The sequence below is a fragment of the Elephas maximus genome, chromosome 3 (genome assembly GCF_024166365.1).
Source record: "Elephas maximus indicus isolate mEleMax1 chromosome 3, mEleMax1 primary haplotype, whole genome shotgun sequence".
Taxonomy (NCBI): domain Eukaryota; kingdom Metazoa; phylum Chordata; class Mammalia; order Proboscidea; family Elephantidae; genus Elephas; species Elephas maximus.
In genome coordinates, this window is record NC_064821.1 from 192,897,652 (window position 1) to 192,910,990 (window position 13,339).

The 13,339-nt window shown below is 47.5% G+C and overlaps 1 protein-coding gene across 1 annotated transcript; it reads left to right on the forward strand.

Annotated features, from left to right (window-relative positions):
* The first annotated feature begins 54 nt into the window (after positions 1-54).
* On the forward strand, positions 55-1,114 carry LENEP (lens epithelial protein). Its single transcript, XM_049880667.1, has 2 exons — positions 55-680; positions 768-1,114. The coding sequence occupies exon 1, from the start codon at positions 370-372 to the stop codon at positions 634-636; it is 267 nt and encodes an 88-aa protein (XP_049736624.1). The 5' UTR covers positions 55-369; the 3' UTR covers positions 637-680; positions 768-1,114.
* The last annotated feature ends 12,225 nt before the right edge of the window (positions 1,115-13,339 follow it).

The following is a 13,339-nucleotide window of genomic DNA, read 5'->3' on the forward strand; positions in this document are numbered from 1 at the left end:
GATGGGCAGAGCAGAAGTGGGCCAGACCCTGCTCACTCTGAGGGGCCCAGGGTGAGACCAGATAGACTGGGAAAGAGCTCTCATTGATGGTTCTTGATGCCAGTCTCAGTAGGAACCCACCAGAGGGCAAGAGCAGAGAGCAATGCCAACCACTGGGAAAAGGGACAACCAGGCAAGGCACCCAAGTTGTCGAGGTCTGCGTGGGGCAAAAAAGGAAGCTAAGCTGGCCTGGTTGTGGAGGATAAAAGACAGAGTGCCCAGGCCCTCCCTGCTACTAACCCCACCCCATCCCTGATAGGGGCTGACTCAGCCTATTCCCAGGCCCAGAATCTTCCTCTGCTAGACCCTGGGCCCTTTGTCTCTGTAGTCATGAGGCCTGAGGGGGGTGGGGACAATGTTGATAAAAGGCACTGGAGGCAGCTCCCACCCTTTCTCAGAGCTGCTGCCCACATGCAGCCCCGGACACAGCCCTTAGCCCAGGCCCTGCCCTTCTCCCTTGGAGGGGTCCTGCGAGATACTGGGCTCCGAGTGCCTGTCATGAAGATAGGCACAGGATGGGAGGGCTTGCAGCGGACCCTGAAGGAAGTCGCCTACATCCTCCTCTGCTGCTGGTGTATCAAGGAGCTCCTGGATTAATGGCGGCAGAGAACTGCCTCTTCTCCCCAGCTGGCGTCACTCAGGTGGGCAGAGTAGGGCAGACAGACAGGAGGCATGGCTACAGTTTCTGTAGCAGAGCCTGCCTCTCAGTTTCCCGTTCTCTCCTGTAGCACCCAGCCCAAGACTCCTGGGGCCAGCTGTGCTCCACCAAGGATGGGCCACAAACAACAAATGAAATGCGGATCGTGTTTTGAATTGCGCCCTCTGTCAGACTTGCCTCATCTCTGGACCGCCTCATCAGTTCTGGTGGGCAGGAGCTTGGCCTTCTGACAAAGACCCCAATAAGATTGCAGCAGGACCTGGAGCTCCTCCCAGCCTGGCACAGCGAGCCAACCAGCCCAGATGGTGGACCTTACCATACCGGCTTAGTACCAGGAAGGGGCGGCTCCCTAAGCCCCAGATCTCTGTTTGAGAATCACTGAGCTATATATATAATAAATAGGCTTTGAGGTCAAAAGTTCCAAATGTCTGAAGGGGGATCAGAAAAAATCAGCATTAGAAGGGTCTTGGAGCCAGGGTGCAGAACAAGAAGAAAAGCTTGTGAGACTGAAAGCCAGGTCTCACTCACCAATGCCTGTGCGGGGGGGGGGGGGGGGGGGGGGGCGGTGGGGGGGGGGGGCGGGGGCAGAAAGGCCAGGTTCCTCCCAGTCTGTGGGTAGGGAGGGTCCAGTTTGGGTGGAGTCTGCTGTGAAGCCCTGGGTCTAAGCCTGGGAACCTGCAGGACCCAGCCTCTTCCCAAAAAAGGACTCTTGGCCTGGTTTGGGCAGCTCCCTGCCTCTCAGGATCTGGGGAAAGCACTAAACTGCTGCTAGTTCCTGGCTCAGGGAAGAAGGCAGGCCCTGCCTCTCCAGCTCACACAAAGCTGCAAGAGAAAGGCATCTGTGTGGCCACACTGGTCCCTCAGGCTTCTCAGTGTGGCGCCATCAGAACACAAACAGCCCGAGCCAGCAGAGTTGACTCCTCACACTCCCTCGGCCGCCACCGACACCTGCTTTTTCCCTGAATTGTTCCCAGTGGTGGGCGCACGTCAGCCTTCCTTCCACATTGCCTTGCTGGTGCTCAGTGACATGCCCACCCACAGACCCCCCACAACCTCAGAGCCAGTCACAGGCTCATTTGAAGTCTCCCTGGGATCCCCATCCAGCATCCCTTAGCCCCTCTTGGTGCCCAGTTATTGCCCCTTCCCTCTCTCACCTGGAACTCTGTCCTGGAGATGGTATATGGGGCCTTCTCTCCCTCCCAGGGACCAGCTCTTCCTTAGCTTTCTTAGTTAACTCCTTTTCTGGGCTTTTTTCTTTTTGCAAAAGTAATATATACCTAGAACAAAGAATTCTGATAGTAAAAAATAAGTCTTCCTCTTGCACCTACCCTCCCCCCCCCTACTCCCTAGCTCTCCCTGGAGGTAACCATGGTTACTGTTTTCGTAGAGACAGTCTGTGCGTATATGGCATCTTCATTCAGCCATCAACAAATATTATTGAGCATCTACTCTACGCCAGGCTGGGTACTTTGGAAACAGCAGTGAACAAAATAGATCCTTGCACTTACAAAGCTTACATATCTAGAGACAGAAGATAAACTATAAGCACAAAAATTAGTATACAGATGTTAGAAGGTGATACGTGCTATGGAATAAAGAACGAAGCTGGGGTGGGGGTGCAGACAGGTCACGGAGGGCCTGGGCTCTTGTTGTTAGGTACCGTAGAGTCGGTTCCGACTCATAGCGACCCTGTGCACAACAAGAGGAAACACTGCCCGGTCCTGAGCCATCCTTACAATTGTTATTATGCTTGAGCTCATTGTTGCAGCCACTGTGTCAATCCACCTCGTTGCGGGTCTTCCTCTTTTCTGCTGACTCTGTATTCTGCCAAGCATGACGTCCTTCTCCAGGGACTGAGCCCTCCTGACAACATGTCCAAAGTATGTAAGACGCAGTCTCGCCATCCTTGCTTCTAAGGAGCATTTTTCTAAGACAGATTTGTTCGTTCTTTTGGCAGTCCATGTTATATTCAATATTCTTTGCCAACACCATAATTCAAAGGCATCAACTCTTCTTCGGTCTTCGTTATCCGTCGTCCAGCTTTCACATGCATATGATGTGATTGAAAATACCATGGCTTGGGTCAGGCGCACCTTAGTCTTCAGGTTGACATCTTTGCTCTTCAACAGTTTAAACAGGTCCTTTGCAGCAGATTTACCCAATGCGATGCATCTTTTGATTTCTTGACTGCTGCTTCCATGGCTGTTGATTGTGGATCCAAGTAAAATGAAATCCTTGACAACTTCAATCTTTTCTCCATTTATCACGATATTGCTCATTGGTCCAGTTGTGAGGCTTTTTGTTTTCTTTATGTTGAGGTGCAATCCATACTGAAGGCTGTGGTCCTTGATCTTCATTAGTAAGTGCTTCAAGTCCTCCTCACTTCCAGCAAGCAAGGTTGTGTCATCTGCATAACAGAGGTCGTTAATGAATCTTCCTCCAATCCTGATGTCCCATTCTTCTTCATATAGTCCAGCTTCTCGGATTATTTATTCAGCATACAGATTAAATAGGTATGGTGAAAGACTACAACCCTGATGCACACCTTTCCTGACTTTAAGCCAATCAGTATCCCCTTGTTCTGTCCAAACACCTGCCTCTTGATCTATGTAAAGGTTCCTCATGAGCACAATTAAGTGTTCTGGAATTCCCATTCTTTGCAACGTTATCCGTAATTTGTTATGATCCACACAGTCGAATGCCCTTGCATAGTCAATAAAACACAGGTAAGCATCCTTCTGGTATTCTCTGCTTTCAGCGAGGATCCATCTGACATCAGCAATGATATCCCTGGTTCCACGTGCTCTTCTGAAACCGGCCTGAATTTCTGGCAGTTCCCTGGTGATATACTGTGGCAGCCGTTTTTGGGCTCTTACCTCAGTGAAATGCGGAACCACTGCGGCATTCTGAGCATGATTTGTGATTTAAGAAGCTCACACTGGCTGCTGTGCTAGGAACAGACTGTAGGGAAGCAAGGGTAGACTATGAGAGACCTATTAGGAGGCAGTGGGCACAATCCAGGCCAGAGATATTAGTGGCTCAGACCAGAGTCACAGCAGAAGCAGTGTTGAGAAGTGGCTCTGGCTACACTTAATCTTCATAGTTGGGGGGACACACTCTACGTGCTGTTCCGCACCTCGCTTCTTTTCCTCTTAACATACATCGTGCAGGGTTCTACATCAGTATATTTATAGTCTCCCCATTCTTTCTTGACGACAAATGCAATGCCATTTCTCTTCAATTTGTCATTCCTGGCATAAGGCCATATGATTGTCAGATTCAAAATAGCCAATACCAGCCCATTTCAGCTCACCAATGCCTCGGATATCGATGTTTATGCGTTTTATTTCATTTTTGACGATTTCCAATTTTCCTAGGTTCCCTAGATTCGTACATTCCACTTTCCTATTATTAATGGATGTTTGCAGCTGTTTCTTCTCATTTTGAGTGGTGTCACATCAGCAAATGAAGACCCCAAAAGCTTGACTCTATCCATGTCATTAAGGTTGACTCTACTTTGAGGAGGCAGTTTTTCCCCAGTAATCTTTTGAGTGCCTTTCAACCTGGGGGGCTCATCTTCCGGCACTATATCAGACAATGTTTCGCTGCTACCCAGGGCACAGCAGTAACATGGGTAAGGTCTTGAAGGCAACCGGAGACAGGAGTTTAGTGGAGGGGGTAGACCCATCTGAATCTAGGGCTCCTTGCCTCAGAGCCTACACCTGGTTGGCCAGTTCCAGCCCTTCCCTGACTCAATCTCTGGCCTCCTGCCTCCTTTTCCTTTCTCAGGGTCCACTCCTACCAAACTGGGACACTACCTGTAGATAGATCCTGTAGTCTGAGGTCTGGGCAGAGGGGCCTTCACCAAGGAAGGGTGTGGGGAGGGAATGTCTGGCAAAGACCACTGGGGAAGTGGTGGGTAGAGGAAGGCAGAGCCCAGGATTGTGGCCTGTAGCGAGACTGGTGGTAGGGAACTGGAGGGGGGAGAGAGGAGTAGACACTGCGTGACCCACGAAGAGTACCAGAACTGGAAAGAAAGGCTTGAAAGTGGAAAGATCCAGGACAGGGACAGGAAGAATAACAATAACCTCATGTACCATCCTGAGAGCCCTTTTCACAATACAAAGTGCTTTGGGCCTCACAAAAGTCCACATCAAAAGTAGGCAAGACAAGGAAAATTATTCCATGTTGATGTAAAGGAACCGCCCTGAGGGTGAAGTGATTCATCCAAGGGCATACACACAGCGCACTGCAGGGGGGCAGTCATTTAGTGACTTTCTTAGTTACCTAGTGCTGCTATAACAGAAATACAAGTGGAAGGGTTAACGAACAGAAATTTATTTTCTCACAGTTTAGGAGGTGAGAATTCAGAGCACCACCTCTAGGGGAAGGCTATCAGCTCTGGAGGAAGGTCCTTGTCTCTTCAGCTTCTGCTTCCTGGTTCCTTGGAGATCCCCATGTGTCTTGGCATCTATCCTACCCCGTCTGTCATCTGCACCGTGCTTCTTTAATCTCTTTTATATCTCAAGAGAGATTGACTCAAGACACATCCTACGTTAATCCTGAGTCATTAACATAACAAAGACAACCCATTCCCAAATGCAATTATGTTGTTGTTAGGTGCCTGTCAGTCAGTTCCAACTCATGGTGACCCTATGTCATTGTGACAACAGAACGAAACTCTGCCTGGTCCTGTGCCATCTTCACAATTGTTATGCTTAAGCCCACTGTTGCAGCCACTGTGTCAATCCATCTTGTTGAGGGGCTTCCGCTTTTTCACTGACCCTCTACTTTACCAAGCATCATTCCTTTTCCTGGGACTGATCCTCCTGATAACATGTCCAAAGGATATGAGACCAAAGTACATGAGATGAAGTCTCGCTATCCTAGCCTCTAATGAGCATTCCGGCTGTACCTCTTCCAACACAGATGTGTTTGCTCATAGTATATTCAATATGCTTCGCCAACACCATAATTCAAAGGTATCCATTCTTCTTTGGTCTTCTTTATTCATTGTCCAGCTTTCACATCCATACGAGGCAACTAAAAACACCACTGCTTGGGTCAGGCACGCCTTAGTTCTCAAGATGACATCTTTGCTTTAACACTTTAAGGAAGTCCTTTGCAGCAGATTTTCCCAATGCAATACATTGTTTGATTTCTTGACTGCTGCATTCATGGGCGTTAATTGTGGAGCCAAGTAAAATGAAATCTTCGACTTCAATATTTTCTCCATTTATCATGATGTTGCTTACTGGTAAAATTGTGAGAATTTTTATTTTCTTTATGTTAAGGTGTAATCCATACTGAAGCCTACAGTCTTTGATTTTCATCAGTAAGTGCTTCAAGTCCTCTTTGCTTTCAGAAAGAAAAGTCCTGTCATCTGCATAATGCAGACTGTTAATGAGTCTCCCTCCAATCCTGATGCCACATTCTTCTTCATATAGTCCAGCTTCTCAGATTATTTGCTCAGTATACAGATTGAATAAGTACGGTGAAAGGATACAACCCTGACACACACATTTCCTGATTTTAAACCACGCAGTATCCCCTTGTTCTGTTCCAACGCTACGTACAGGTTCTGCATGAGCACAATTAAGTGTTCTGGCATTTCCATTCTTTGCAACGTTATCCATAATTTGTTATGATCCACACAGGTGAATGCCTTTGCATAGTCAATAGAACACAGGTAAACACCCTTCTGGTACTCTTTGCTTTCAGCCACGATCGATCTGACATCAGCAATGATGCCCCTCATTCCACAACCTCTTGTGAATCTGACTTGAATTTCTGGTAGTTCCCTGTCAATGTACTGTTGCAACGGCTTTTTGAATTATCTTCAGCAAAGTTTTACTTGCATGTGATATTAACGATGTTGTTAGATTATGTCTGCATTCCATAAGATCACCTTTCTTCGGGATGAACACAAATATGGATCTCTTCCAGTCAGTTGGCCAGGTAGCTACCTTCCAAACTTCTTGGCATAGATGAGTGAGCGCTTCCAGCATTGCATCCATTTGCTGAAACATACAACTGGTATTCTGTCAATTCCTGAAGCCTTTTTGAGAGTGCCTTCAGTGCATTGGGTTGGGTGTTCAGTGCGGCTTGGACTTCTTCATTCAGTACCATCAGTTCTTGATCATATGCCACCTCCTGAAATGGCTGAACCTCAATCAATGATTTTTGGTACAGTGACTCTGTGTATTCCTTCCATCGTCTTTTGATGCTCCCTGTGTCATTCAATCTTTTTGCCCATAGAAACCTTCAGTATTGCAACTCAAGTCTTGAATTTTTTCTTCAGTTCTTTCAGCTTGAGAAATGCTGAATGTGCTCTTCCCTTTTGGTTTTCTAACTCCAGGTCTTTGCACATTTCATTATAATACTTTACCTTGTCTTCTTGAGCTGCCCTTTGAAATCTTCTGTTCAACTGTTTTACTCAATATAATTTCTTCCTTTTGTTTTAGCTAATACCCAAATGGGATTATAACCACAGATGTAGAGGTTATAATTTGTAACACATATTTCGGGGTGATACAATTCAATCTGTAACATTCCACCATTCGGCTCCCCCAAATTCATGTCCTTCCCTCATACAAAACACATTTACCTCATCACATCATCCCAAAATCTCATCTTCTGAATCATCTAAATCAAATATGTGTAAGACTTTAGATGTATTTCATCCTGGGGCAAAATTCTTCATCAGTGAACCTATGAAATGTAGACTACAAGTTATCTGTTTCCAAAATACAATGGTGGAACAGGTACAAGGTAAACATTTCCATTACAAATGGGAGAAACTGGAGGGAAAGAAGGAATAATGGGCACCAAACCAGTCCAAGACAAGACCCAGCAAAACAAACTATATTATCTCGCAAGTCTTGAAAATAATCTTCTATTCTCTGAGACCACCTAGGTAATGGCCCTGCTTTCCAGACTCTGGGTGTTGGCCACGCTCTCTGAATTCTGGGTGGAAGCCCCTTGGCCCTAGGCTTCAGCTCTGCCTTCCAGGACCACTGGGAAGGCAACTCTGCTCCCCTGGCTTTGGGTTGCCCCATTCTTCTAGTCCATCTGAGTAGCAACCCTACCCCCTCAGCCCCAGCAGGCCCTGTTCTTCTGCCCCTTAGGCATGACAGCCCTGCCCCCTTCAGCTTTGGACAGAAGCCTCATCCCCCAGCACATCTTAACAGATGCTCCACACTCCAGAACCGAGCTGGCGAAGATCCAACTCTTTGAAGCCTGGGAGGCCACGACCTCACCCTTTGAAATCCAGGAGACTGTGGCCCCACCCTTTGAAACTAAGAAGGTCCTGCTTCCCATGCTCCCTCCAACAGTTCTGTTGATCTCTGAGCTGCTCCAGGGATGGTCCTTTTCTTTTTTTGGAGAACAACAGATGTAGCTCCTTTGGCTGGCTCCCTGTCTGTAGAATTCCAAAGGCAGACAGCATTCTTTCTTTGTCCTCTTTAGTCTAAGCTGATGGGTTTTCTGTTGTGGTAGTTGATTAGATCCATCAGTACAGGCTTAATCTCTTTAACAAACGATTGTGTAGCAACATCCGTGGTGAACATTCTAGGACATGTGTCCTTAGCTTGTACAACAGAATTTTCCAAATCTTAAAGTTCTGTTTTCATTTTGCACAACTCCTTTTTAAATCCATCTCTTTTGTCTCACATTTTACTGCAAGCTGCAAGGAGAAACCATGCAGCTCCTTTAAGAACTTGCTTAGAAATCTCATTAGCCAGATACTGAGGTTCGTCACTTCCAAATTTTACCTTACACGAAACATTTGAACATAATTCAGACAAGTTCGTTGCCACTGCATAAAAAGCACTGCCCTTCCTCCATTGTCCAATGACAAGTTCATCATTTTCTTTTAAAGCTTCACTAGAAGTACATTTAACATCCACATTTCTAACAACATTCTATTGCTGGTGCCACAGGTATTCTCTAAGAGGGTACAGGCCTTCTCTATAGCTCTCCTCACTTCCTTCTGAGCCCCCACCAGAACTGCCTTTGATGTCCATTATTCTACCTACAGTCTCTTCAAGGCAATCTAGGCTTTTACCATTACCCACTGCTGTTGAGTCGATTCTAGTTCATAGTGACCCTATAGGACAAAGTAAAACTGCCCCATAGGGTTTCCAAGGAGTGGCTGATGGATTCGAACTGCTAACCTTTTGGTTAGCAGCTGAGCTCTTAATCACTGCTCCAGCTTCTACCCATTACCCAATTCCAAAACCACTTCCACATTTTACGTATCTATTAAGAGCAGCATCCCACTTCTGGTACCAAATATTGTCTTCGTTATCTAGTGCTGCTGTCATGCATTGAGTTGTGTCCCCCCAAAATATCTGTCACTTGGCTAGGTCATGATTTCCAGTATTGTACGATTGTCTACCATTTCAACATCTGGTGTGATTTCCCTATGTATGTGTTGTAAATTCTATCACTATGATCTACTGAGACAGGTTAGTGGCAGTTATACTGATGAGATCTACAAGATTAGATAGTGTGTTAATCCAATCTCTTTTGAGACATAAAAGAGAGAAGCGAGCAGAGAGACATGGGGAACTTATACCACCAAGAAAGAAGCACTGGGAGCAGAGTGTGTCCTTTGGACTCAGGGTTCCTGCATGGAGAAGCTCCTAGTCCAAGGGAAGATTGAAGAGAAGGACCTTCCTCCAGACCCAACAGACAGAGAAAGCCTTCCCCTGGAGCTGGCACCCTGAATTCAGACTTCTAGCCTACTGAATGTGAGAGAATAAATTTCTCTTTGTTAAAGCCATCCCCCTGTGGTATTTCTGTTATAGCAGCACTAGACCCCAAGACAGCTGCTATAAGAGAAATACAAATGGATAGTTATGAAGGAAGGGAGGGTAAATTATTAGATAGACAGAAGACATGTGGTAATATTGGTGAAAGGAAAGGAAATACACTACATGGGGTAAATCAGAACAACATGTAAAAGGCAAAGGAAGACACTGAAAAGAACACAAGAACAAAAAGGTAATGGCAGCAATTACTATAACATGGATAATTCTGCAACAACAGTATTAATAAACGATAACTTACAAAGGGATACATAGGTAGATAGGTATGCTAAAAAGGCATGGGGGGTGTAAGCAAGCACACCCATCTGCAGATATAGGTTAGGTTGTGAATATCTCTACATACACATTTATAAATGTTCCAAGTATACAAGTATAAACAATAGAATACAAAAGGGACAGTCATGGAAACTTCTAATGTACAACAAAACACCTCCCAGGACAAAGATACTAGGCTTGAAGGCTAAGGACCATAGACTCTGGGGACATCGACCTCAAATGATATAACAGAGAGCATAAAAACAGTGTTCTACATCCTATTTTGGTTAGTAGCGTCTGGGGTCATAGAAGCTTGAGAGCAGCCATCTAAGATACAGCTAGCAGTCTCTTCCTGTCGGGAGTAATGGAGAGTAAAGAAAACCAAAGACTCAAGGGAAAAGTTAGTCCAAAGGACTAATGAATCACATGCACCACAGTCTACACAACCCCAAGACCAGAAGAACTAGATGGCACCTGGCTGCCACTACCTACCACTCTGACCAGAATCACAACAGAGGGCTCTGGACAGAGTGGGAGAAAAATGTAGAAAAAAAAATCAAATTCACACACACACAAAAAAAGACCAGACTTACTGGCCTGACAGAGACTGGAGGAACCCGATACTGTGGCCCTAAGACGCCTCTCTGGTTTGGAACTGCAGCCATTCCCAGAAATCACCTTCCAGCCAAGTGTCTTAGTTATCTAGTGCTGCTATAACAGAAATACCAAAAGTGGAGAGCTTCAATAAACAGAAGTTTATTCTCTCACAGTCTAGTAGGCTAGAAGTCCGAATTCAGGCATCAGCTCCATAAGGCTTTCTCTCTCTGTCAGCTCTGGAGAAAGGTCATTGTCATCAATCTTCCCTTGGTCTAGGAGCTTCTCTGTGCGGGGACCCTGGGTCCAAAGGATGCACTATGCTCTTCCTTGGTGGTATGAGGTTCCCATATCTCTCTGCTCACTTCTTTTATATCTCAAAAGAGATTGGTTTAAGATGCAATCTAATCTGCCTCATTAACATCATAGACGGAGGATTTACAACACAGAGAAAAATCACATCAGATGACAAAGCGGTGGACAATCACAAATATTGGCAATCATGGCCTTGCCAAATTGACACAATTCAATCCATGACACCAAGCAATAAAAAAAAAAAGTAGATGGCTTTAACAAACAGAAATGTATTTTCTTATAGCTTAGGTGGCTAGAAGTCTGAATTCAGGGTGCAGGCTCTAGGGGAAGGCTTTCTCAGCTGGCTCTGGAGGAAGGTCCAGCTTCCACTTCCTGGTTCCTTAGAGAGCTCCATTCTTGGCATCTGTCTCCTCTGCTCCTTGCTTGTTTAATCTCTTTTATATCTCAAAAGACATTGACTGGAGACACACCTTACACTATTCCTGCCTCATTAACATAAAAAAGACAACCCATTCCCAAATGAGATTATAACCAGAGGCATTAAAAAAAAAAAAAAAAACCCAAACCCACTGCCTTGGAGTCTGACTCACAGTGACCCCATAGGGTTTCCAAGGCTGTAAGTCTCTGAAGCAGACTGCACATCTTTCTCCCACGGAGCCACTGGTATCTTCCAACTGCCGAACTTTCAGTTAGCAGTTGATGGCTTTAACCACTGCACCGCCAGGGCTCCTTACCACAGGCATAAAGGTTAAGATTTACAACACCTATTTTGCAGGGGACATAATTTTTTTTATATATATAATTCATTCCATACCAGCGACCCCAGATTTACCGATGTCAAACTCAGGGTTTCTCCTAATTAGCCTGGCTTCCTCTTCTAAACTGGTGCTGTTCAATTTCCATGCTTTCCCTCTTCCCACCTCAACCCTAATCTCCCTCATTGTTCTTGGATCCCTGACTCATTTGGGGGTGCGGCTATGCCCTTTTCACCTAATCCAGGCGAGATCAGGAAAGGGCAGCCCACAGCCACCATCACTGGTCGGCAGTCCCCCATTCCTGTAGAAGGAAAAAGATGCGGCAGTTTTCCCCTGCAACGTGCTCGTCCTAGCTAGAAGAAGCTCAGATTTTGAGCGTTTGAAGTACTACCTCTGGAACTCTTGCGGGGGAGGGAGGCGGAGCAGGGTCCCAGGGGATGAGTAAATCCTCACCTACCCCTCGGCGCTCCGGAGCCCTCTAGTGGCCACAAGGGGTAGGGGCTTGATTGGAAAGGAGAAGCAGACGAGACCGAGGATCTGAAAGTATCCCCAAGAGTTGATCGCGAGAGGAAAACCTCCTGATATCCAATGTTCCCAGCGGATTACGTCGTCGCATATAGGACTCTCGGTGGGGTGCGAGGGGCCACGGTGAAGTGGTCTGAGGAGCAGTGCACAATTACCTGGATTTTATAGTAATGATCTCGGGAGGGATCTACGTTTTCCCAGCAATACCGAGAGGCAGGCGGGAAGAGGGGTGGCAGACGTTTCAGAGGCTCCAGACTACAAGAACCACCTCCCCCACAAGGGTATAGGTTCTTCTTTGCATTCCTATTGGCATCTCGTTTGTACGAGTTATTTCCCCGTCGGTAGGCAGAAATCCCCACCCCCTTTCTCAGTTACTCCCAGCTGAGACTCCCTACTCCAGAGTCATCACCAGCCTCGGGGGCGGTGTGACCATTCATCTAGCCATTCTATGACCCCAGGGACATCCGCCCTTTAGTACCTCTCCATCTTTCGCCTTCAGCACTGTTTTCTACCCCGCTTTTCAAAGCAGCGACCGGAACTCGGAGCTGAGTTCTAAGAGCCGGGAGACCTGCGCCGCCTAGTGGCTGGCTGGAGGGAGACGGGGGGCAGAAGGGTTGTTTCGCCCTCCCTGGGACGTGGAGTTTTGGAAAATGTTCCCCGGAGCTTCCTGCGGCTAAATTTACCTCCCTCCGCCCTGGGGGGCGCAGAGATCCCGGCGGCGATTAGCGCTGCGCAGCAGCGGGCCCCCGCCCAGAGGCCCGGAATAGGCGCCGAGTTATAAATAGTGCAGCCCACAGGTGTGGGGGGAGTCGGCGGGCGGGGGGACCCCTGGCAGCCACGGCCCCTTCAGGTGGGTTGGGCGGTCGCGGTGGGGGCGCCAGGGGGCGGCGGGCGGGGGGGCTGCGGTCTGAGCGCCCCCAGTGGTTTCCTGGGCGGCGGGTTTTTTTCGAGGGAAGCGGAGGCAGCGGGGTTGGGGAGGAGGGGGATGAGAGGTGGGCGCCTAGCGCAGACTGACGCTCGGCTTCCAGCTCTGCCTCCCACATTCCGAAACAGGCCCCCAGACCCACTCACTCAGGTCCCCGCCCAGGCAGAGCCTCTTCTCTTCCCCACTAAAAGCCCTCTCTCCCCAGATTCTGCAGGTATCTGACTCCTCTGCAGCTGCCTTTTGGCCCACGTGACCCAGCCCGGGCACTTGGCCACCACTCCAAGTCGCTGTCCCAAGCCCCAGGTGTATAGTCCTCCCTAGGAGGGATTAACTCCCAGACGGGGCTTTCATTCCCCCCTTTGTGCAAACTGCCCCTCCGCTGCTTTCCCCTAAATATTAAGGTCCAGCTGGTGGCCTGAAGATTTAAATGTGAACGTGCCGG